Raw genomic sequence first — 25,480 nt, 5'->3', positions numbered from 1 at the left:
GGCTCCGCCGGGGACACCCCCAGCCCCAGCCCCGCGAGCGAGCGTCCAGCTCCCGGCCGGGGGGCTCCGCCGGGGACAGCCCCTGGCCGGTTGTAGTGGCCCCGCCCCCCAGGGCTGGGGTGAAACACGCCCGGGGGGGGAGGGGTCTGGGGCTCGGGGTCCCCCCCCCCGGCTGTGCCGGCCGGAGCTGTCAGCCCGACGGGCGCCGGCGCCGGGGCCACCTGGGGCCAGTCCAGGGGAGCGACCCCCCTCCCCCCCCGCCCCCCGGACAGAGGGAAACGCGGGTGGGGTCAGGCCCAGGGTCTCCCAGCACCTGGGACCGCCCCTGCCCCGCCCCCGCCAGCTGAGCGCCCCCCCCAGTCCTCCAGGGCCATAGAGTCTAACCTGGGGTAGGGGTAGAGGGGAAGCGTCTACCTTTGCCATAGAGTCCCCGCGGGGAGCTAGAGCGGCTCTGCCCGAGCCCTGACCCCGCAACCATAGAGTCTCAACGGGCTAGCGAGGCTCGGCATAGACCATCAGCGGGCGGGGCGGGGCGCCTCCCCGGGCGCCATAGAGCTCCCGTGCCGAGTGACGCGTGGCGGAGGATAGAGCGGCTCCAGTAGCGCCATAGAGTCTCCTTGAGCCAGGGGCTAGAGAGGCGGCTCCCGGTACACCATAGAGTTCTTACGAGGTGCTAGAGCGGCCGCGCCACATTTCCGGTGTGCTCGCGATTCGCTGGCGGAAGCGGCTAGTTCCCGCTTCATTCATTGGCTCTGGGGCCCGCCGCTTGTGCGTCACTTCCGGTCAGGTTGAAAGATGGCGGCGCACGCGATGCTGGTCCGCGGGGGACGGAGCGGGGCTGCCGGTCAGTGACCGGGGAGCAGGAAGGACCTGGGGGAAGTTACAGGAAGTCGGGGGGTCGGAAGGACGTGGGGGGTCTCTGGGAGGTGGGGGTCGGTTGGGGGGCTGGAAGGATGTGGGGGGTAGGTTGGGCAGGAGCGGGAGGTTGGGGGTCTCTGGGAGGTGGAGGGGGAGGTTGGGCAGGAGCGGGTGGTTGGGGGTCTCTGGGTGGTGGGGGTCGGTTGGGGGGCTGGAAGGATGTGGGGGTAGGTTGGGCAGGAGCGGGAGGTTGGGGGTCTCTGGGAGGTGGGGGGGGAGGTTGGGCAGGAGCGGGAGGTGGGGGGTCTCTGGGAGGTGGGGGGAGGTTGGGCAGGAGCGGGAGGTTGGGGGTCTCTGGGAGGTGGGGGGGTAGGTTGGGCAGGAGCGGGAGGTTGGGGGTCTCTGGGAGGTGGGGGGAGGTTGGGCAGGAGGGGGAGGTTGGGCAGGAGCGGGAGGTTGGGGGTCTCTGGGAGGTGGGGGGGTAGGTAGCGCATCAGAGCGAGGTTGGGGGTCTCTGGGAGCGTTTGGGGTATGTTGGGCAGGAGCGGGAGGTGGGGGGTCTCTGGGTGGTGGGGGGAGGTTGGGCAGGAGCGGGAGGTTGGGGGTCTCTGGGAGGTGGGGGGGTAGGTTGGGCAGGAGCGGGAGGTTGGGGGTCTCTGGGAGGTGGGGGGAGGTTGGGCCGGAGCGGGAGGTGGGGGGTCTCTGGGAGGTGGGGGGAGGTTGGGCAGGAGCGGGAGGTGGGGGGTCACGGGGAGGTGGGGGGAGGGGGGGCAGGAGGGGGAGGTTGGGGGTCTCTGGGAGGTGGGGGGAGGTTGGGCAGGAGCGGGAGGTTGGGGGTCTCTGGGAGGTTGGGCCGGAGCGGGAGGTGGGGGGGTCTCTGGGAGGTGGGGGGAGGTTGGGCAGGAGCGGGAGGTTGGGGGTCTCTGGGAGGGGGGGGGGGGTGGGGCAGGAGCGGGAGGTTGGGGGTCTCTGGGAGGTTGGGCCGGAGCGGGAGGTGGGGGGGTCTCTGGGAGGTGGGGGGAGGTTGGGCAGGAGCGGGAGGTTGGGGGTCTCTGGGAGGTGGGGGGAGGTTGGGCAGGAGCGGGAGGTTGGGGGTCTCTGGGAGGTTGGGCCGGAGCGGGAGGTTGGGGGTCTCTGGGAGGTGGGGGGGGAGGTTGGGCAGGAGCGGGAGGTTGGGGGTCTCTGGGAGGTGGGGGGAGGTTGGGCAGGAGCGGGAGGTTGGGGGTCTCTGGGAGGCGAGGGAAGGCGGGGCAGGGCGGGGAATATAGGGGCAGGTTATGTAGTGGATGGAGATTTTGGGGAGGAGCAGGGGTCGAGGGAGAGGTGGTCTGGGACAGGGAGGATCTGGAGGTAGGAGGTGAGTTGTGGAGAGCAGGTGGCTGTGGAGGGGGTGATGTGGTGGTGGTGGGGTGTTCGAGGGCTCAGTGACGGTGGAAGGGGGGCTAAGCAGGGAGCTGGGATCCTGAGAGAGGAGGGATGGCTCTGGATCAGGCCAGGAGGGATTGTGTGGCGAGCAGGGGGTGCAGCACACAGGTTAGGCTGTAGAGAGGGGTTATGCAGAGGAGGAGGGATCTGGGTTTAGGGGGTTGGTGGTGGGATGAGGGGGGTGGCAAGAGTCAGGTTGTGGGACAAAAGAGGGCGTTATGGGGTGATCTGGTAGATGGGGCAGGAGAAGGAAGAATTTTGGTGGGGGCAGGGTGGTGATGGCAGGGGGAGCACGGATTCTGAAAGGAGAGGGACGGGGTCTGGTTTGGGGGTTTGTGGGGATGGGGAGCAGAGTAGTCTGGAGGGTGCAGGAAGGGGGGGAGAGGAGAACAGGGTGGTTGGGGTTAAGGGGCAATGACCCCTATTGAAGGAGATCCTGAGGAGCATGGCATGAGGCCTGAAATAGAGGGGGCAAGGCTTTGCAGGATGGAGTGCAGTAGGGTGATGAGGGTTTTGGTGGGAGAGTGACTGAGATTGTGGTAGAAACTAGTGGGGGCTGCAGCTCTGGGGGGCGGGCTGCCCCAGTGCAGTCAGCAGGAGACACTGGGTGAGATTCTCCACCGGGACGGGGTGGGAGGTTGGATTGGATGGTCACAGCGTGGGTGCTTCTGGCCTGAACAGCCGAGAGTCTGAATCCATCCGCTCTGTCTCTTGCCCCATTCACCGAGATCCCTCATAACCCCGGCCCTGCCTTCACCCCAGCACTACAAGCCCTGAGCATTTGGGCCAGCAGAGCCAACACCCACTGATCCAGAAGGGTGCCCCCTGCTCCACCCCACGGAGGGACGCAGTCCCTGCCCCAACTGGAGCTAGGGCCAGTGAGCCACAAGTATCCCAAGACAATAAATATGAATCATAGAGATGTGGGGCTGGAAGGGACCTCAAGAGGTCATCTAGTCCAGCGCTGGCACTGAGGCAGGGCCAAGTAACCCTAGCCCAACCCTAACTGGGGTTCATAGATTCATAGATTCTAGGACTGGAAGGGACCTCGAGAGGTCATCGAGTCCAGTCCCCTGCACTCATGGCAGGACCAAATACTGTCTAGACCATCCCTGATAGATAAACCTGCTCTTAAATATCTCCACAGATGGAGATTCCACAACCTCCCTAGGCAATTTATTCCAGTGTTTAACCACCCTGACAGGAACTTTTTCCTAATGTCCAACCTAAACCTCCCTTGCTGCAGTTTAAGCCCATTGCTTCTTGTTCTATCCTTAGCCTCTAAGGTGAACAAGCTTTCTTCCTCCTCCTGATGACACCCTTTTAGATACCTGAAAACTGCTATCATGTCCCTCTCAGTCTTCTCTTTTCCAAACTGAACAAACCCAATTCTTTCAGCCTCCTTCGTAGGTCATGTTCTCAAGACCTTTAATCATTCTTGTTGCTCTTCTCTGGACCCTCTCCAATTTCTCCACATCTTTCTTGAAATGCGGTGCCCAGAACTGGACACAATACTCCAGCTGAGGCCTAACCAGCACAGAGTAGAGCGGAAGAATGACTCCTCGTGTCTTGCTCACAACACACCTGTTAATGCATCCCAGAATCACGTTTGCTTTTTTTGCAACACCATCACATTGTTGACTCATATTTAGCTTGTGGTCCACTATAACCCCTAGATTCCTTTCTGCCGTGCTCCTTCCTAGACAGTCTCTTCCCATTCTGTATGTGTGAAACTGATTGTTCCTTCCTACGTGGAGCACTTTGCATTTCTCTTTGTTCAACTTCATCCTGTTTACCTCAGACCATTTCTCCAATTTGTCCAGAACATTTTGAATTATGACCTTGTCCTCCAAAGCAGTTGAAATCCCCCCCAGTTTGGTATCATCTGCAAACTTAATAAGCGTCCTTTCTATGCCAATATCTAAGTTGTTGATGAAGATATTGAACAGAGCCGGTCCCAAAACAGACCCCTGCAGAACCCCACTTGTTATACCTTTCCAGCAGGATTGGGAACCATTAATAACTACTCTCTGAGTATGGTTATCCAGCCAGTTATGCACCCACCTTATAGTAGCCCCATCTAAATTGTATTTGCCTAGTTTATCAATAAGAATATCATGCGAGACCGTATCAAATGCCTTACTAAAGCCTAGGTATACCACATCCACCGCTTCTCCCTTATCCGCAAGGCTCGTTATCGTATCAAAGAAAGCTATCAGATTGGTTTGTCCAGCCTGTTCTCAAAACCCTTCAGAGATGGAGACCCTACAGCATTCCCAGATAACCTGTTCCAGAGCTGAACTAGCCTCCTAGTTAGAAAGTTTTTCCTACTATCTCATGTAAAAATCTCCTTTGCCAAGATTGAGCCTTTTACTTCTTATCCTACCTTCAGTGAACATGGATCATTGATCCCCATGAAAGAAAGTGTAGAATCAAATAAAGTAAAATCCTAAATGAACCAAACTATACCATAGAATCTCTATGGATAGTATTTCCATGCTCTAATAATAAAGATATAGCAGTAGGGATATATCACCGACCACCTGACCAGGATGGTCATAGTGACTGTGAAATGCTCAGGGAGATCAGAGAGCCTATTAAAATAAAAATCCTCAATAATAACAGGGGATTTCAGCTATCGCCATATTGACTGGGTACATGTCACCTCAGAAGGGGATGCAGAGATGACGCTTCTTGACACCTTAAATGGCTGCTTCTTGGAGCAGTTAGTCCTGGAACCCACCAGAGGAGAGACAGTTCTTCATTTAGTCCTAAGTGGAGCACGGGAGAAGGTCCAAGAGGTGAATGTAGCTGGACCACCTGGTAATAGTGACTATAATATAATTAAATTTAATGTCCCTGTGGCGGGGAAAACACCACAGCAGCCCAACACTGTAGCATTTAATTTCAAAAAGGGGGACTACTCAAAAATTAGGATTTAGTTAAAAAGAAATTAAAAGGTACAGCGCCAAAAGTGAAATCCCTGCAAACTGCACGGAAACTTTTTAAAGACACCATAATAGAGGCTCAACTTAAATGTATACTGTCATGGAGTTCCCGGGCGATGCTCTGGAACTGCTCCCCACCAAGCCAGTCAGGACTTTGGGGAGCCTCCTCTCCCTTGGAGCAGGCTGTCTTTAGGGCAAGAAGCTCCCACGGCTTCACCTCCTGGGTCTCTCCTTGGAGCATTCAGCATTCTCTGCCCCTCCATGTGCTTCTCACAGCGAGTCCACCGAGGCGAGGTCCTGGGGAAGCCACAGAGTCCTGCACCCCCACTTCGCAGTCAGACGTGACTCTTAGCCAGCCAGTAAAACAGAGGTTTATTCGATGACAGGAACACAGTCTAAAACAGAGCTTGTAGGTACAGAGAATCAGACCCCTCGGCCGGTCCATTCTGGGGCCCAGCGAGGCAGACCCCCATGTCAGCCCTCACTCCCCATCCCCAGCCAGCTCCAGACTGAAACCCCCTCCTTCTCTGCTGAGTTCTTTTCCTGGGCCAGGAGGTCACCTGACCTCTTTGTTTTCCCACACCTTTAGCATCCCCTTGTGGGGGTGGGGTGGGGGTGTAAGGTCTCGGGCCATTAGTTGTTAGGTGACAGAGGGTTGGCCAGGAACTGAGGCACCCACACAGCATTCAGAGAAAACATTAAGAACAGTCCCACTTCATCACATATACCCCAAATTGAAAAACATAGTAAGAGAACCAAAAAAGTGCCACTGTGTCTAAATAATAAAGTAAAAAGAAGCAGTGAGAGACAAAAAGGCATCCTTTAAAAAGTGGAAGTTAAATCCTAGTGAGGAAAATAGAAAGGAGCATGAATTCTGGCAAAGGAAGTGTAAAAATATAGTTAGGAAGGGCAAAAAACAATCTGAAGAACAGTTAGCCAAAGATTCAAAAAGTAATAGCAACATTTTTTTTTAATTACATCAGAAGCAGGAAGCCTGCTAAACAACCAGTGAATGCGGCCACAGGACGATTGAGATGCTAAAGGAGCACTCAAGAATGATAAGGCCATTGCGGAGAAACTAAATGAATTCTTTGTATTGGTCTTCACAGCTGAGGATGTGAGGAGATTCCCAAACCTGAGCCATTCTTTTTAGGTGACAAATCTGAGGAACTGTCCCAGATTGAGGTTTCATTAGAGGAGGTTTTTGGAACAAATTGATAAACTAAACAGTAATAAGTCACCAGGACCAGATGGTATCACCCAAGAGTTCTGAAGGAACTCAAATGTGAAATTGCAGAACTACTAATTGTAGTTTGTAACCTATCATTTAAATCAGCTTCTGTACCAAATGATGGGAGGATAGCTAATGTGATGCCAATTTTTTAAAAGGGTTCCAGAGATGATCCCAGCAATCACTGGCTGGTAAGCCGGACTTCAGTTACTGGACAAACTGGTTGAAACTATAGTAAAGAACAAAATTGTCAGAGACACAGATGAACATAATTTGTTAGGGAAGAGTCAACATGTTTTTTGTAAAGGGAAATCAGGCCTCACCAATCTACTAGAATTCTTTGAGGGGGTCAACAAGCACGTGGACAAGGGGGATCCAGTGGATATAGTGTATTTAGATTTTCAGAAAGCCTTTGACAAGGCCCCTCACCAAAGGCGCTTAAGCAAAGTAAGCTGTCATGGGGTAAGAGGGAAGGTCCTCTCATGGATCGGTAACTGGTTAAAAGATAGGAAACAAAGGGTAGGAATAAATGGTCAGTTTTCAGAATGGAGAGAGGTAAATAGTGGTGTCCCCCAGGGGTCTGTACTGGGCCTAGTCCTGTTCAACATATTCATAAACGATCTGAAAAAAAGGGTAAACACCGAGGTGGCAACATTTGCAGATGATACAAAACTACTCAAGATAGTTAAGTCCCAGGCAGACTGTGAAGAGCTACAAAAGGATCCCTCAAAACTGGGTGACTGGGCAACAAAATGGCAGATGAAATTCCATGTTGATAAATGCAAAGTAATGCACATTGGAAAATGTAATCCCAATTATACATATAAAACGATGGGGTCTAAATTAGCTGTTATCACTCGTGAGAGAGATCTTGGAATCATAGTGGCTAGTTCTCTGAAAACATCCACTCAATGTGAAGCCGCACTCAAAAAAGCAAACAGAATGTTGGGAATCATTAAGAAAGGGATAGGTAATAGGACAGAAAATATTATATTGCCTCTGATCCATGGTACGCTCTTGCGTGCAGATGTGGTCACCCCATCTCAAAAAAGATATATTAGAATTGGAAAAGGTACAGAAATGGTCAACAAAAATTATTAGGGCTATGGAACGGCTGCTGTATGAGGAGAGATTAATAAGACTGACTTTTTAGCTTGGAAAAGAGACGTCTAAGGGGGGATTAGGATAGAGGTCTATAAAATCATGACTGGTGTGGAGAAAGTAGACAAGGAAGTGTTATAAGTCTCATAACACAAGAACTAGGGGTCACCAAATGAAATTAATAGGCAGCAGGTTAAAAACAAACAAAAGGAAGTATTTTTTCATACAACACACAGTCAACCTGTGGAACTCCTCACCAGAGAATGTTGTGAAGTCCAAGACTATAACATGATTCATAAAAAACCTAGATAAGTTCATGGAGGATAGGTCCATTAGTGGCATCCCTTTGCCAGAAGCTGGGAATAGGTGACAAAGGATGGGTCACTTGATGATGACCTGTTCTGTTCATTCCCTCTGGGGCACCTGGCATTGGCCACTGTCGGAAGACAAGCTACTGGGGTAGATGGATCTCTGGTCGGACCCAGTATGGCCGCTCTTATGTTCTTACCCTCTATAACAGCCCATAATCAAGCTGAAGAGTCCCCCCTCTGTCTTCTCTTCTCTACACTAAACAGGCCCAGGTTTTTAACCTTTCTTCACAGGTCAGGTTTTCTAAACCTTTGATCAGTTTTGTTGCTCTTCTGTCGACTCTCCAGTTTGTCCCCATCTCTTCTAAACTCTGGCACCTTGCATTGCACCCAGCACTCCAGCTGAGGCTTCACCGGTGCTGAGGGCGACAACTACCTCCTGTGTCTTACATGCAACACACCTGTTAATATGCCCCAGACTGAGATCTGCCTTTTCACACCTGGGCACATCACTGACTCATTCAGTGTGTGACCTGCTCTAACCACAGATCCTGACCAGCAGTGCCACTGCCAGCCAGCAAGTCCCCGATTTGTAGCTGTGCCTTGGCTTGTCTTTACTGAATTTCATCTTGTTGATTTCAGTCCAACTCTCCTCTTTCTCGAGGTGGTTTTGTGCTGTGAGAATAATGACTAGCTGTGCATGCTGGTGGTGCTAGACCCCAGCGGAGAGCGGGCCCCTGGTGTGCTGAGGACTGCCTATCCCAAAGAATGTGTAGTCTAGGTAGAGGGAAAGTGAAGTATAGAAAGGAGATGGGGCTTGTTCAACGCCAGAGCTGGGGCGTGAACCCAGGAGTCCAGCCCAGGGCCACTCTGCTTCGTGAGCAGGATGCTGCACAAACACAATAGAGACAGTCCCTGCCCCAAAGAGCTTCCGATCCAGGCACAAGTCGAGAAGCACCAGGGACTCCTAATGACCAGACAGGTTGTGGGGGGAGCCTCCAAGCTGAAGGGAGATGGGCGCGGGGGATGGGGACTGAACAGCGCGATGGGTGATCACAGCGTTTCCCTGTACCTCTTACAGGCCTCCGGGGCTGCCTCTCCAACTACCTGGTGGGCGTCTTGGGGACGGTAAGGAGCCACCTCGCTGGGATGGGCGGTGGGGGTAACTGCCATGACCACACACACACTCCCCCAGTGCACTGGGGTGTTTGGGGCCTTGGCACAGAAGGGGGGAACTGGGGGTGAGGAGGGGTGTTGGGGCAGTGGGGGAGCTATGTTGGGTGGGTTGGAGTTGTTAGGGAGGTGGGGGGGACGTGGGTAGGGGGCCATAGGATGGGGTGTGGAGGCTGTGATGGGGGGTCGTAAATGAGGTGGGGGTTGGGAAAGTGGACTGTGGGGAACCCAGCTCAGTGTGTGTTTGGGGGGGGAGGGGGCTTGGGAACCCTGGTGGGTTGGGTGGTTGGTGAGGTTGGGGTGGCTGTGAGAGCTGTGGTGCATGTCGTGGATGGGGATGGGGGTGGAGCCCTGTGGGGGGTGGAGTCCAGGTGAGGTCGGTGGGTATGTGGGGGGTGGAGCCCTGTGGGGAGGGATGGGGGGGATGGAGCTGGCAGGGGGAATGGGGATGTGGGGAGCTTTGGGGGGTGGAGCCCAGCTGTGGTCGGTGCACGGATGTGGGGAGCTGTCTCGCGAGGAACCAGGGTGGGGGGAGGGGGACGTGGGGATGAGGGGGGGTGGGGGATGGAGCCCAGGTAGGGTTGGTGGAGGGATGGGGATGTGGGGAGTTGTGGTGGGGGTGGAGCCCAGGTGGGGGGATGGGGATGTGGGGGTGGGGGGATGGAGCCCAGGTAGGGTTGGTGGAGGGATGGGGATGTGGGGAGGTGTGGAGGGCGTGGAGCCCACGTGGGGGGAAGGGGATGTGGGGAGTTGTGGTGGGGGTGGAGCACAGGTGGGTGGAGAGCGATATAGGGGCGGGGTGATGGAGCCCAGGTAGGGTCGGTGGAGGGATGGGGATGTGGGGAGTTGTGGTGGGGGTGGAGCTGTAGTGGGTGGGGGTGGAGCCCAGGTGGGGGGATGGGGATGTGGGGGCGGGGGAATGGAGCCCAGGTAGGGTCGGTGGAGGGATGGGGATGTGGGGAGTTGTGGTGGGGGTGGAGCTGTAGTGGGTGGGGGTGGAGCCCAGGTGGGGGGATGGGGATGTGGGGAGTTGTGGTGGGGGTGGAGTTGTAGTGGGTGGAGGTGGAGCCCAGGTGGGGGGATGGGGATGTGGGGGCGGGGGGATGGAGCCCAGGTAGGGTCGGTGGAGGGATGGGGATGTGGGGAGTTGTGGTGGGGGTGGAGCCCAGGTGGGGGGATGGGGATGTGGGGGCGGGGGGATGGAGCCCAGGTAGGGTCGGTGGAGGGATGGGGATGTGGGGAGTTGTGGTGGGGGTGGAGCCCAGGTGGGGGGATGGGGATGTGGGGGCGGGGGGATGGAGCCCAGGTAGGGTCGGTGGAGGGATGGGGATGTGGGGAGTTGTGGTGGGGGTGGAGCGCTGGTGGGGGGATGGGGATGTCGGGGCGGGGGGATGGAGCCCAGGTAGGGTCGGTGGAGGGATGGGGATGTGGGGAGTTGTGGTGGGGGTGGAGCCCAGGTGGGGGGATGGGGATGTGGGGGCTGGGGGATGGAGCCCAGGTAGGGTCGGTGGAGGGATGGGGATGTGGGGAGTTGTGGTGGGGGTGAAGCTGTAGTGGGTGGGGGTGGAGCCCAGGTGGGGGGGTGGGGATGTGGGGGCGGGGGGATGGAGCCCAGGTAGGGTCGGTGGAGGGATGGGGATGTGGGGAGTAGTGGTGGGGTGGAGCTGTAGTGGGTGGGGGTGGAGCCCAGGTGGGGGGATGGGGATGTGGGGGCGGGGGGATGGAGCCCAGGTAGGGTCGGTGGAGGGATGGGGATGTGGGGAGTTGTGGTGGGGGTGGAGCCCAGGTGGGGGGATGGGGATGTGGGGGTGGGGGATGAAGCCCAGGTAGGGTCGGTGGAGGGATGGGGATGTGGGGAGTTGTGGTGGGGGTGGAGCCCAGGTGGGGGGATGGGGATGTGGGGGCGGGGGGATGGAGCCCAGGTAGGGTCGGTGGAGGGATGGGGATGTGGGGAGTTGTGGTGGGGGTGGAGCCCAGGTGGGGGGATGGGGATGTGGGGGCGGGGGGATGGAGCCCAGGTAGGGTCGGTGGAGGGATGGGGATGTGGGGAGTTGTGGTGGGGGTGGAGCTGTAGTGGGTGGGGGTGGAGCCCAGGTGGGGGGGTGGGGATGTGGGGGCGGGGGGATGGAGCCCAGGTAGGGTCGGTGGAGGGATGGGGATGTGGGGAGTTGTGGTGGGGTGGAGCTGTAGTGGGTGGGGGTGGAGCCCAGGTGGGGGGTTGGGGATGTGGGGGGGTGGGGATTGAGCCCAGGAAGAGTCGGTGGAGGGATGGGGATGTGGGGAGTTGTGGTGGGGGTGGAGCCCAGGTGGGGGGATGGGGATGTGGGGGTGGGGGATGAAGCCCAGGTAGGGTCGGTGGAGGGATGGGGATGTGGGGAGTTGTGGTGGGGGTGGAGCCCAGGTGGGGGGATGGGGATGTGGGGGCGGGGGGATGGAGCCCAGGTAGGGTCGGTGGAGGGATGGGGATGTGGGGAGTTGTGGTGGGGGTGGAGCCCAGGTGGGGGGATGGGGATGTGGGGAGTTGTGGTGGGTGAGGAGCTGTAGTGGGTGGGGGTGGGGGATGGAGCCCAGGTAGGGTCGGTGGAGGGATGGGGATGTGGGGAGTTGTGGTGGGGTGGAGCTGTAGTGGGTGGGGGTGGAGCCCAGGTGGGGGGATGGGGATGTGGGGGCGGGGGGATGGAGCCCAGGTAGGGTCGGTGGAGGGATGGGGATGTGGGGAGTTGTGGTGGGGGTGGAGCCCAGGTGGGGGGATGGGGATGTGGGGGTGGGGGATGGAGCCCAGGTAGGGTCGGTGGAGGGATGGGCATGTGGGGAGTTGTGGTGGGGGTGGAGCCCAGGTGGGGGGATGGGGATGTGGGGGCGGGGGGATGGAGCCCAGGTAGGGTCGGTGGAGGGATGGGGATGTGGGGAGTTGTGGTGGGTGAGGTTGACAGGGGAGCTGTGGGGGGAGGTCGTGGGGGATACACTCATGCCAAGGCTCCCTGTGCCCCAGGTATCCCCGCCCAGCCCGGCCTCCCGCCTCTGCCCCCTCCTGCTGCGCAGCTTCGCTGTCGAGGCCAAGAAAACCTACGTGCGGGACAAGCCCCATGTCAACGTGGGCACCATCGGGCACGTGGACCACGGCAAGACCACGCTGACAGCTGCCATCACCAAAAGTGAGTGGGGGGCCTGGAGCAGAGGGTTGTGCGTCCTGGGGTTCCCTCAGCCCCTGGCCCCATTGATTGGGTCACGGTCGCTGCCAGAGGCCCCTGCTGAGCCCAGGCGCCGCCCACACCCCTGACCAGGACTCCTGGTGCCGCAGCCCCAACGGGACCAACCCCTGCCCCCAAGCGCTCCCCGGCTAAAGGGGTGAGAGTGGAAACAGGAGCCACGTGGAGAAAGGCCTGGCCCAGGGTCATAGAGAAGGTCACTGGCAGAGATGGGAATTGAACCCAGGAGTCCTGGCTCCCAGCCCACCTCTCCTCCCCAGCTGGTTACTCACACCCTTTTTCTGCCCCCCCAGTCCTAGCTGAGGCTGGAGGTGCCAAGTTCAAGAAGTACGAGGAGATCGACAACGCGCCGGAGGAGAAGGCTCGTGGCATCACCATCAACGCCTCCCATGTGGAGTATGCCACGGCCAACCGGCACTACGCCCACACCGACTGCCCCGGCCACGCCGACTACGTCAAGGTGAGGGCAGGGCGGGCGGGGGGCACCTGCCCCTTTCAGCCTGTGGGTGAGCTGTCGTGGTACCCACATTTCCCAGAATTCTGCTGTCTGAAAGGGCGAAGCCCCCCTTGCCTTCCAGTCCTCGAACACGCCCCCTCGAGCTCTTCCTCCGTCCTCACACGCGCACCCCCAAGTGCCCCGCTGTCCTTGCCCACACCCTCCGGTTCCTGCCTGTATCCCTAACCCCACAGCCCTCTGCCTGCCTCTCTGCACCTCGAAACTCACCCCCTCTAACCTGCCCCTCCGTGTGTCCCCACACACACAGCCCTCTGCCTGCCTCTCTGCACCTCCGTACCCCGAAACTCACCCCCTCTAACCTGCCCCTCCGTGTGTCCCCCCCCACAGCCCTCTGCCTGCCTCTCTGCACCTCCGTACCCCAAAACTCACCCCCTCTAACCTGCCCCTCCGTGTGTCCCCCCCACAGCCCTCTGCCTGCCTCTCTGCACCTCGAAACTCACCCCCTCTAACCTGCCCCTCCTTGTCCCCCGCCACAGCCCTCTGCCTGCCTCTCTGCACCTCCGTACCCCCAAACTCACCCCCTCTAACCTGCCCCTCTGTGTGTCCCCCCACAGCCCTCTGCCTGCCTCTGCACCCCGAAATTCACCCCCTCTAACCTGCCCCTCCGTGTGTCCCCACACACACAGCCCTCTGCCTGCCTCTCTGCACCTCCGTACCCCGAAACTCACCCCCTCTAACCTGCCCCTCCGTGTGTCCCCACACACACAGCCCTCTGCCTGCCTCTCTGCACCTCCATACCCCGAAACTCACCCCCTCTAACCTGCCCCTCCGTGTGTCCCCCCCCACAGCCCTCAGCCTGCCTCTCTGCACCTCGAAACTCACCCCCTCTAAGCTGCCCCTCGGTGTGTCCCCCCCACAGCCCTCTGCCTGCCTCTGCACCCCACAATTCCCCCCCTCTAACCTGCCCCTCCGTGTGTCCCCCCCACAGCCCTCTGCCTGCCTCTCTGCACCCCGAAACTCACCCCCTCTAAGCTGCCCCTCTGTGTGTCCCCACACACACAGCCCTCTGCCAGCCTCTCTGCACCTCCGTACCCCGAAACTCACCGCCTCTAACCTGCCCCTCCGTGTGTCCCCCCCCCACAGCCCTCTGCCTGCCTCTCTGCACCTCCGTACCCCGAAACTCACCGCCTCTAACCAGCCCCTCCGTGTGTCCCCCCCACAGCCCTCTGCCTGCCTCTCTGCACCTCGAAACTCACCGCCTCTAAGCTGCCCCTCTGTGTGTCCCCACACACACAGCCCTCTGCCTGCCTCTCTGCACCTCCATACCCCGAAACTCACCCCCTCTAACCTGCCCCTCCGTGTGTCCCCCCCCACAGCCCTCTGCCTGCCTCTCTGCACCTCCGTACCCCGAAACTCACCCCCTCTAACCTGCCCCTCCGTGTGTCCCCCCGACACAGCCCTCTGCCTGCCTCTCTGCACCTTCATACCCCGAAACTCACCCCCTCTAACCTGCCCCTCCGTGTGTCCCCCCCCACAGCCCTCTGCCTGCCTCTCTGCACCTCGAAACTCACCCCCTCTAACCTGCCCCTCCGTGTGTCCACCCCACAGCCCTCTGCCTGCCTCTCTGCACCTCGAAACTCACCGCCTCTAAGCTGCCCCTCTGTGTGTCCCCACACACAGCCCTCTGCCTGCCTCTCTGCACCTCCATACCCCGAAACTCACCCCCTCTAACCTGCCCCTCCGTGTGTCCCCCCCCACAGCCCTCTGCCTGCCTCTCTGCACCTCCATACCCCGAAACTCACCCCCTCTAACCTGCCCCTCCGTGTGTCCCCCCCCACAGCCCTCTGCCTGCCTCTCTGCACCTTCATACCCCGAAACTCACCCCATCTAACCTGCCCCTCCGTGTGTCCCCACACACACAGCCCTCTGCCTGCCTCTCTGCACCTCCGTACCCCGAAACTCACCCCCTCTAACCTGCCCTCCGTGTGTCCCCACACACAGCCCTCTGCCTGCCTCTCTGCACCTCCGTACCCCGAAACTCACCCCCTCTAACCTGCCCCTCCGTGTCCCCCCACACACAGCCCTCTGCCTGCCTCTCTGCACCTCCGTACCCCGAAACTCACCGCCTCTAACCTGCCCCTCCGTGTGTCCCCCCCACAGCCCTCTGCCTGCCTCTCTGCACCTCCGTACCCCGCCACTCACCCCCTCTAACCTGCCCTCCGTGTGTCCCCCCCCACAGCCCTCTGCCTGCCTCTCTGCACCTCCGTACCCCGAAACTCCCCCCCGCTAACCTGCCCCTCCGTGTGACCCCCCCCACAGCCCTCTGCCTGCCTCTCTGCACCTCCGTACCCCGAAACTCACCGCCTCTAACCAGCCCCTCAGTGTGTCCCCCCCCACAGCCCTCTGCCTGCCTCTCTGCACCTCTGTACCGCTAAACTCACCCCCTCTACCCGGCCCCTCCGTGTGTCCCCCCCACAGCCCTCTGCCTGCCTCTCTGCACCTCTGTACCCCGAAACTCACCCCATCTAACCTGCCCCTCCGTGTGTCCCCACACACACAGCCCTCTGCCTGCCTCTCTGCACCTCCGTACCCCGAAACTCACCCCGTCTAACCTGCCCCTCCGTGTGTCCCCACACACACAGCCCTCTGCCTGCCTCTCTGCACCTCCGTACCCCGAAACTCACCCCCTCTAACCTGCCCCTCTGTGTGTCCCCCCCCACAGCCCTCTGCCTGCCTCTCTGCACCTCCGTACCCCGAAACTCACCGCCTCTAACCTGCCCCTCCGTGTGTCCCCACACACACAGCCCTCTGCCTGCCTCTCTGCACCTCCGTACCCCGAAACTCACCCCCTCTAACCTGCCCCTCCGTGTCCCCCCACACACAGCCCTCTGCCTGCCTCTCTGCACCTCCGTACCCCGAAACTCACCCCCTCTAACCTGCCCCTCCGTGTGTCCCCCCCACAGCCCTCTGCCTGCCTCTCTGCACCTCCATACCCCGAAACTCACCCCCTCTCACCTGCCCCTCTGTGTCCCCCCCACAGCCCTCTGCCTGCCTCTCTGCACCTCCGTACCCCGAAACTCACCGCCTCTAACCTGCCCCTCCGTGTGTCCCCACACACACAGCCCTCTGCCTGCCTCTCTGCACCTCCGTACCCCGAAACTCACCCCCTCTAACCTGCCCCTCCGTGTGTCCCCACATACACAGCCCTCTGCCTGCCTCTCTGCACCTCCGTACCCCGAAACTCACCCCTCTAACCTGCCCCTCCGTGTGTCCCCCCCCACAGCCCTCTGCCTGCCTCTCTGCACCTCCGTACCCCGAAACTCACCCCCTCTAACCTGCCCCTCCGTGTGTCCCCACACACAGCCCTCTGCCTGCCTCTCTGCACCTCGAAACTCACCCCCTCTAACCTGCCCTCCGTGTGTCCCCACACACAGCCCTCTGCCTGCCTCTGCACCTCCGTACCCCGAAACTCACCCCCTCTAACCTGCCCCTCCGTGTGTCCCCCCCACAGCCCTCTGCCTGCCTCTCTGCACCTCCGTACCCCGAAACTCACCCCCTCTAACCTGCCCCTCCGTGTGTCCCCACACACACAGCCCTCTGCCTGCCTCTCTGCACCTCCGTACCCCGAAACTCACCCCCTCTAACCTGCCCTCCGTGTGTCCCCACACACAGCCCTCTGCCTGCCTCTCTGCACTTCCGTACCCCGAAACTCACCCCCTCTAACCTGCCCCTCCGTGTGTCCCCCCCACAGCCCTCTGCCTGCCTCTCTGCACCTCCGTACCCCGAAACTCACCCCCTCTACCCCGCCCCTCTGTGTCCCCCCCACAGCCCTCTGCCTGCCTCTCTGCACCTCCGTACCCCGAAACTCACCCCCTCTAACCTGCCCCTCCGTGTGTCCCCCCGCCACAGCCCTCTGCCTGCCTCACTGCACCTCCATACCCCCAAACCTGCTCCCTCTATCCCCAAACTCACCCCCTCTAGCCTGTCCCTAGCCTGTCTCTCCTTCTGTCCCCACACACAGATTCTGCTTGCCTCTCTGCACCTCCGTACCCCCAAACTCACCCCCTCTAACCTGCCCCTCTGTGTGTCCCCCCCACTCAGCCCTCTGCCTGCCTCGCTGCACCTCGGTACCCCCAAACTCACTGCCTCTAACCTCCCCCTCCTTGTGTCCTCCCCCACAGCCCTCTGCCTGCCTCGCTGTACCTCCGTACCCCCAAACCTGCTCCCTCTATCCCCAAACTCACCCCCTCTAGCGTGTCCCTAGCCTGTCCCTAGCCTGTCTCTCCTTCTGTCCCCACACACAGATTCTGCTTGCCTCTCTGCTCCTCCGTACCCCCCAACTCGCCCCCGCTAGCCTGCCCCTCCTTCTGTTCCCAAATGTACTCACCTTTGTCCACCTCTGTGCCCCTCCCTTTGTCCATCCCTCTGTCCCCACACTCACCACCCTCCATCCTTCTGTTCCCAAAGATAGACCCCTCCCATCCCTTCCTCTGTCCCCACACACCCCCTCAGTTCCTCCACCCAGCCTCTGAGACCCGCCACCCTCACCGCTGTTCCTCCTCCCAGCCCCGAGACCCCTCCCCTCCCCTCCTCCACTTCCTCCTCCCTGCCCCTGAGACCACCTCCCCCCCCCCATTTTCTCCTCCCGGCCCCGGAGGATCAATGGGTGGGGAGGAGCAGGGTGTGGGCGGGGGGAGCAGCGAAGGGCGGGGGCAGGGATCGGCTGTTCTGTGGGTGGTTTCACTCTTCCTCCTGGGGATTGGGTCTGTGTGTGTCACCCCAACAGCTTCACCGCCAAGCTCGGGGCAACAATAACACATTCCCGCCCCCCAGTTCTGTTCCCTCCCCAGGCTGTGCTGGCCCCGGCATCTAAGCACCTCCATCTCTCTCTTCCAGAACATGATCACTGGCACTGCTCCCCTAGACGGCTGCATCCTCGTGGTGGCAGCAACAGACGGGCAGATGCCACAGACCCGAGAGCACTTGCTGCTGGCCAAACAGGTAAGGGGAGGTGATGGGTTCCCCAGGGTGCAACCTGGAACTGGGGTACCACTGAGCTTACCAGCCTGGGCTCCCTCCCTCACTGTGATGCTGGGACGAGCTGTAAACCCCTCCAGGTCCTGCACACACACAGCCATCCACAGGCAGGGACATACCCAGCTGCAGTTACATGAAGGCTTCTCCTAGCCACTCATGAACCAACGTTAGAGAGGTTCCAGCCAATCCTAGGACCCCAGACCTGGACTGTCCTGCCCTGGTGAGAAGCCTGACTGGTGTAAGTTTATTACCCAGTCTTCCACTTCTACCAAGGAAAGTGGGCGTGCACCAGGCCTTGCCCCCGAGCAGATGGCCCAAGCACTTCAGCCACAAGGCGCTGTTGTAGGTAAAATACCACACAGATGTAGTAGCGACAGACAGATGGGTTGTAAGTGATTATCAGTTCAGCTCAAAGTTGGTTACCTAAGAAATAAAACACATTTGCAGTCTGAGTTCTGTTAGGGATAGCTCAGTGGTTTGAGCATTGGCCTGCTAAACCCAGGGTTGGAGTTCAATCCTTGAGGGGGCCACTTAGGGATCTGGGGCAAAAATCAGTACTTGGTCCTGCTAGTGAAGGCAGGGGGCTGGACTTGATGACCTTCCAAGGTCCTTTCCAGTTCTGTGAGATGGGTAATCTCCATGTATTTATTTAACTAGACAGGATTTGAATCAGGCCGTCTCTCACCCTGGGAGATGGTAGAGTTTCTTAATACACAGGCTGGGATTCTCCTTTCCAGCCTGAGACCCCCTTCCCAGTTCACTGTCCCCCAGCCGGGTTTCCAGGTGTTGAGTTGTGTGGGGTGAGGACCAGTGATGATGTCACTTCCCCCTTTTATAGCTTCTTCCAGTTGGCTGGAAAGAGCCTTTGCTCTGATTGAGTCAAGCAGCCTCCATTATGTACCTGCTCTCTCTGAGAGGTCTCCATTGTACACAGTCCCTGGGAGCATGGATTCCCCTTAATGGGCCGTCAGCGCTGTCTGGCCCTTCCATTGTTGTACCTGAAAGTCTGGTTGTGGGTGTCGCCCAACCTCACAACATATTTCACTAACACACACACAGCAAAACTTCATAACTTCCCATCCAATGACGGCACCTACAATCCAACAGGATATTCATGTTCAACAGCTCGACTTTTAATGTGATACCTCTCGGTTCCACGCGCAGGGCCAGGTAGGCAGGCAGAACTGCAGAGTTTCAATGCATGGATGAGACAATGGTGTAAGGAGGAGCGGTTTAGATTCATTAGGAACTGGGGAAACTTTTGGGATGGGGGGAGCCTATACAGGAAGGATGGGCTCCATCTAAAGTTTAAACCAAAATGGAACCAGATTGCTGGCACTTAACTGCTCTACGACCTTTTTAATGTTTTTAAACTAAGGGCTGGGGGAAAGCCAACAGGTGCGGAGGAGCACATGGTTCGGACATCCCTTAGGGGAGGATCTATTCCTAGAGAATCTCTGTCCTAGTGAGGACAAGAGGATGGAAAATGATAAAATACAGGCAGGGTCTGATCAGAAACAGTCAAATAAAAAAAGAGTCCCATTTAGTGACATCGTGTAACGGCAGACAGCTAAAAGGAGACAAGTTTTTAAAGTGCTTATATAGCAATGCTAGGAGTCTAAATAATAAGCTGGGTGAACTAGAGTGCCTCGTATTAAATGAGGATATTGATATAACAGGCATCACAGAAACTTGGTGGAATGAGGATAATCAATGGGATACAGTAATACCAGGGTACAAAATATATCGGAAGGACAGAACAGGTCGTGCTGGTGGGGGAGTGGCATTATATGTGAAAGAAAGCGTAGAATCAAATGAAGTAAAAATCTAAATTACGGTAATCAAACTGTATCATAAAATCTCTATGGATAGAAATTCCATGCTCTAATAATAAGAATATAGCGGTGGGGATATATTACCGACCACCTGACCAGGATGGTGATCGTGACTGTGAAATGCTCAGAGAGATTAGAGGGGCTATTAAAATAAAAAAACTCAATAATAATAATAATGGGGGATTTCAGTTATCCCCATATTGACTGGGTACATGTCACCTCAGAAAGGGATGCAGAGATAAAGTTTCTTGGCACCTTAAATGGCTGCTTCTTAGAGCAGCTGGTCCTGGAACCCATCAGAGGAGAGGCAATTCTTGATTTAGTCCTAAGTGAAGCACAGGATTAGGTCCAAGAGGTGAATGTAGCTGGACCGCTCGGTAATAGTGACCATAATATAATTAAATTTAACATCCCTGTAGCAGAGAAAACACTACAACAGCCCAACACTAGCATTAATTTCAGAAAGGGGAACTACACAAAAATGAGGATTTAGTTAAACAGAAATTAAAAGGTACAGTGCCAAAAGTAAAATCTCTGCAAGCTGCATGGAAACTTTTTAAAGCCACTGTAATAGAGGCTCAACTTAAATGTATAACCCAAATTAAAAAACATAGTAAGAGAACCTAAAAAGTGCCACTGTGAAAAAGTGGAAGCTACATCCTAGTGAGGAAAATAGAAAGGAGCACTGGCAAAGGAAGTGTAAAAATACAGTTAGGAAGGCCAAAAAAGAATATGAGGAATAGCTAGCCAAAGATGCAAAAAGTAATAGCTTTTTTTTTTTAAATGTACATCAGAAGCAGGAAGCCTGCCAAACAATCAGTGGGGCCACTGGACGATCGAGGTGTTAAGGAGCACTCAAGGACGATAAGGCCATTGTGGAAAAACTAAATGAATTCTTTGCATCGGTCTTCACGGCTGAGGATGTGAGGGAGATTCCCAAACCTGAGACATTCTTTTTAGGTGACCAATCTGAGGAACTGTCTATAATTGAGGTGTCATTAGAGGAGCTTTTGGAACAAATTGATAAATTAAACAGCAATAAGTCACCAGGACCAGATGGGATTCACCCAGGAGTTCTGAAGGAACTCAAATGTGAAATTGCAGAACTACTCACTGTAGTCTTTAACCTATCATTTAAATCAGCTTTTGTACCAGATAGGGTGACCAGACAGCACGTGTGAAAAATCGGGACGGGGTGGGGGGTAATAGGAGCCCATATTTAAAAAAAAGCTCCAAATATCGGGACTGTCCTTATAAAATCAGGACATCTGGTCACCCTAGTACCAGATGACTGGAGGATAGCTAATGTGACGCCAATTTTTAAAAAGGGCTCCAGGGGTGATCCTGGCAATTACAGGCCGATAAGCCTGGCTTCAGTACTGGGCAAACTGGTTGAATTGTCAGACATATAAATGAACATAATTTGTTGAGGAAGAGTCAACATGGTTTTAGTAAAGGGAAGTCATGCCTCACCAATCTACTAGAATTCTTTGAGGGGGTCAACAAGCACGTGGACTAAGGGGGATCCAGTGGATACAGCAGGGGTAGGCAACCTATGGCACACGTGCCGAGGCGGCACACGAGCTGATTTTCAGTGGCACTCACACTGCCCGGCTGCTGGCCACCGGTCTGGGGGGCTCTGCATTTTAATTTAATTTTAAATGAAGCTTCTTAAACATTTTTTAAACCCTTATTTACTTTACATACGACAATAGTTTAGTTATTTATTATAGACTTATAGAAACAAACCTTCTAAAAACGTTAAAATGTATTACTGGGATGCAAAACCTTAAATCAGAGTGAATAAATGAAGATTCGGCACAGCACTTCTGAAAGGTTGCCGACCCCTGGGATATAATGTACTTAAATTTTCAGAAAGCCTTTGACAAGGTCCCTCACCAAAGGCTGTTACGCAGAGTAAACTGCCACAGGATAAGAGGGAAGATTCTCTCATGGGTCGGTAACTGGTTAAAAGACAAGAAACAAAGGGTAGGAATATAAAGGGTCAGTTTTCAGACTGGAGCAAGGTAAATAGTGGTGTCCCCCAAGGGTCTGTACTGGGCCCAGCCCTATTCAACATACTCATAAATGATCTGGAAAAAGAGGTAAATACTGAGGTGGCAAAATTTGCAGATGATACAAATTACTAAAGATAGATCAGTCCCAGGCAGACTGCGAAGAGCTACAAAAGGATCCCTCAAAACTGGGTGACTGGGCAACAAAATGGCAGATGAAATTCCATGTTGATAAATGCAAAGTAATGCACATTGGAAAATGTAATCCCAATTATACATATAAAATGGTGGGGTCTAAATAAGCTGTTATCACACAAGAAAGAGATCTTGGAATCATAGTGGATAGTTCTCTGAAAACATCCACTCTGTGCAGTGGCAGTCAAAAAAGTGAACAGAACGCTGGTAATAATTAAGAAAGGGATAGATAATAGGACAGAAAATATCATGTTGCCGCTATATAAATCCATGGTACACCCACATCTTGAGTACTGTGTGCAGATGTGGTCGCCCCATCTCAAAAAAAGATATATTGGAATTGGAAAAGGTTAGAAAAGGGCAACAAAAATGGTTAGGGGTATGGAACAGCTTCTGTATGAGGAGAGATTAATAAGACTGGGACTTTTCAGCTTGGAAAAGAGATGGCTAAGGGAAGATATGATTGAGGTCTATAAAATCATAACTGGTGTTGAGAAAGTAGGTAAGGAGGTGTTGTTTACTGCTTCTCATAACACAAGAACTAGGGGTCACCCAGTGAAATTAATAGGCAGCAGGCTTAAAACAAATAAAAGGAAGTATTTCTTCACACACACACACACACGCAGTCATCCTGTGGAACTCCTTGCCAGAGGATGTTATGAAGGCCAAGTCCATAACAGAGTTCAAAAAAGAACTAGATACATTCATGGAGGACAGGTCCATCAATGGCTATTAGCCAGGATGGGCAGGGATGGTGGCCGTAGCCTGTTTGCTAGAAGCTGGGAATGGGCGACGGGGGGTGGATCACTTGGTGATTTCCTGTTCTGTTCATTCCCTCTGGGGCACCTGGCACTGGCCACTGGCAGTAGACAGGATACTGGGCTAAATGGACCTTTGGTCTGACCCAGTAGGGCCGTTCTTATGTACCTTACAAGGCAGACTTTGTACCGAACAAGTCATACTCCTATCGCAGTGGTGAATATGGGGGTGTCAGGGTGCTGTTGTGGGGGTACAGTGTGTCACGGGGCATCTTTGCCAGAAGCCCTGGGCATGGGCTGTGAGCCAGGGGATCCCCTCCCCAAGGACCGGGCTGGGGCTGGTTGGGCTGCCCCTTATCCTGTGGCCCCCTCAGATCGGGGTGCAGCACATCGTGGTGTACATCAACAAGGCGGATGCGGTGGAGGACCAGGAGATGCTGGAGCTGGTGGAGCTGGAGATCCGGGAGCTGCTCGCTGAGTTTGGCTACGATGGGGAGAAGACGCCTGTGGTTGTGGGTTCTGCCCTCTGCGCCCTGGAGGTGAGTGCCCCCTTCTCCCCCCCAGCAGCGCCTCACCCGCCCACCGCCCATGCTAATGCCCTCCCTTCCCCCAGCACCGCAGCCCTGAGCTGGGACTGAACTCCATCCTGAAGCTGCTGGACGCGGTCGACACGCACATCCCGCTGCCCGCGCGGGAGCTGGACAAGCCATTCCTACTGCCCATCGAGTCGATCTACTCCATCCCAGGTAACACCTGCTGCCCCCCTGCCCAGTCCCCATGCTGAGCCCTGTGCCTTTCCAGGCACCCCCCCTCCCCCATGGCACTGACCCCTCTGCCCTTGCAGGGCGTGGGACGGTGGTGACAGGGACGCTGGAGCGTGGCATCGTCAGGAAGGGGGAGGAGTGCGAGTTCGTGGGGCACAACCGGAACCTGCGCTCCGTGGTGACAGGTAGGGGGCACAGCTAACAGAACCCCTCACCTGCTGTCCCCTCCCAGAGGTGGGGGAACCCCCCCTGCCCAGGCTGGGGAACCCAGGCTTACCCCATCCCTCCCCCACAGGCATTGAGATGTTCCACCAGAACCTGGAGCGGGCCGAGGCCGGAGACAACCTTGGGGCGCTGGTGCGGGGGCTGAAGCGGGAGGATGTGCGGCGTGGCATGGTGATGTGCAAGCCGGGCTCCATCAAGCCCCATCAGAAGATTGAGGCCCAGGTGGGGCCTGTGCTGGGGCAGTTGGGGGGGGGGGGGAAAGAAGGTGGGCTGCTGGGCTGTAAGAGTCTTTTCCTCTGCCCCCCAGGTGTACATCCTCAGCAAGGAGGAGGGCGGGCGCCACAAGCCTTTCGTCACTAACTACATGCCTGTCATGTTCTCCCTTACCTGGGACATGGCCTGTCGGACCATCCTGCCCCCTGGAAAGGTACAGAGCCCCCCTGCCCTGCCCCCAGCACTGGCTGTGGGCTCACCTCAGGGACAGGAACCAGCTTACCCAAACTTCCCCAGCCTGTGCCACCTGCTCTGACCTGCTCCCACTCTTCCCCCCTGCAGGAGATGGTGATGCCCGGCGAGGACACAGCCCTGACCCTCACCCTGCGGCAGCCCATGGTGCTGGAGGAAGGTCAGCGCTTCACCCTGCGCGACGGCAACCGCACCATTGGCACCGGTGTGGTCACCAAGACGCTGGAGATGGGGCCAGACGATGACAAGTGGGGGGCTTAAAGACGGGGCTGGCGCTGCCTCCAGGCCTGTCTCTGCAAAGAGTGGGGAAGGGGCTGGTTCTGTCTGGTGTCCCCCTCTGTGGTGAGGGGGGGGGTGCCCTAAGAACCTGTTTATTGCTGCTGCCCCTGGCGGCATCATGGTCACCCAGAGCGGGGTGCAAGCTGCCTGTTGTATGAACTGCTCGGCCGTGGGGCATCAGAAATCGAACTGCCCTTCTGTGGTGGCTCTCCTGCCCATAGCCCCTCCAGCAGGTGGCTAGAAGGGGCTAATACAGCTTCCTGCTGTTTGGTTTCTTTGGTTAATAAAGGTGCGAATCATGGCTGGGTCCTTCCTGCTTCTTGGGGGGTGCTGGAGGTGACTGTTGGATGAAGGGGGTTCCTGGCATGGGAGCAGCTGGGCCCAGGGGCTCATGTCCCCCCAATGGGTTGGGCTGTGACAGTGATACTAGCCCTGTAGGGAGCAGGCAGCTCTGATTCCTTACAGGGGGCTGCTCTCAGGCAGCACCCAGCTTTGGGGGCGGATTAGCTCCCAGGGAGCACCGCTGGGGGCTAACAAAGCTGAAGGAGAATGGTGGCAGAAGGGCAAATAGAGACAAACGACCCTGCCTGAAGTCAGGGTAGCAAGGGGAGGGGGTGGAACAGCCTCCCCACAGAGTAAAGAGCAGGGCCCTAGTTGGTGCAGAGCAGCAGGCTCCTTCCAGTAGCAGCTGGGGCCTAGCCCCCCAGGCTGGGGGAGCAGGCTGCTGAGAGTCCTGACACCCCCCCGCCCCCCCCAGCTGAGGGGTGGGAATAGAGGGCAGTAGCTGCAGAGCTCACTCCCCTGTCACAGGCTCCTTTCTGGCTTCCCTACCCGAGTCTTAGTCACTCCATTACAGGGACCTTTAGCAGCAAGGGCCAGGCTCTGCCTAGTGTACAGCCCCTGCTGGGGAAGCCCCTTCCTCTCACCAGGGCCCCCCACACACACAGAACAGAAAAGAAGCCAGGACTCCAACCCCTCCTTGGCTATTCTCCTCCCTCACAAGCCCCCAGAAACTCACCCCAACACCCACCATGGAGTTAGTTTAAAATTTTATTTTATTTTTTTTCCACTTTTTAAATATTTTTATGTAATAAAAAGTCGGTGTTCATCAGTCTGGTCTGCTCCTGTGTTCGCATTACTAGGGGAGGGGAGCCCAACACTCTGTTTAACAGCCCGATTGGAGTTATAAATAATAGA

At 56.8% G+C, this 25,480-nt stretch overlaps 1 protein-coding gene across 1 annotated transcript; it reads left to right on the top strand.

Annotated features, from left to right (window-relative positions):
* Nucleotides 1-735: 735 nt before the first annotated feature.
* LOC123367996 (elongation factor Tu, mitochondrial-like) lies at nt 736-25,394 on the top strand. Its single transcript, XM_045012409.1, has 11 exons — nt 736-844; nt 8,953-8,999; nt 12,037-12,199; nt 12,547-12,713; nt 17,607-17,711; nt 22,925-23,089; nt 23,164-23,296; nt 23,395-23,499; nt 23,610-23,761; nt 23,847-23,966; nt 24,095-25,394. The coding sequence occupies exons 1-11, from the start codon at nt 796-798 to the stop codon at nt 24,263-24,265; spliced, it is 1,377 nt and encodes a 458-aa protein (XP_044868344.1). The 5' UTR covers nt 736-795; the 3' UTR covers nt 24,266-25,394.
* The last annotated feature ends 86 nt before the right edge of the window (nt 25,395-25,480 follow it).

The sequence above is a fragment of the Mauremys mutica genome, chromosome 4 (genome assembly GCF_020497125.1).
Source record: "Mauremys mutica isolate MM-2020 ecotype Southern chromosome 4, ASM2049712v1, whole genome shotgun sequence".
In the NCBI taxonomy this organism is placed as follows: Eukaryota; Metazoa; Chordata; order Testudines; family Geoemydidae; genus Mauremys; species Mauremys mutica.
This window is presented reverse-complemented; position numbering and strand designations above follow the sequence as displayed.

Bases quoted from the DNA above. Each gene is read 5' to 3' on its own strand.
- LOC123367996 (XM_045012409.1), top strand. From the start codon at position 796: ATGGCGGCGCACGCGATGCTGGTCCGCGGGGGACGGAGCGGGGCTGCC. The intron at 17,712-22,924 runs GTAAGGGGAGGT...TGGCCCCCTCAG, and splicing joins ACTTGCTGCTGGCCAAACAG to ATCGGGGTGCAGCACATCGT. The intron at 23,762-23,846 runs GTGGGGCCTGTG...TCTGCCCCCCAG, and splicing joins ATCAGAAGATTGAGGCCCAG to GTGTACATCCTCAGCAAGGA.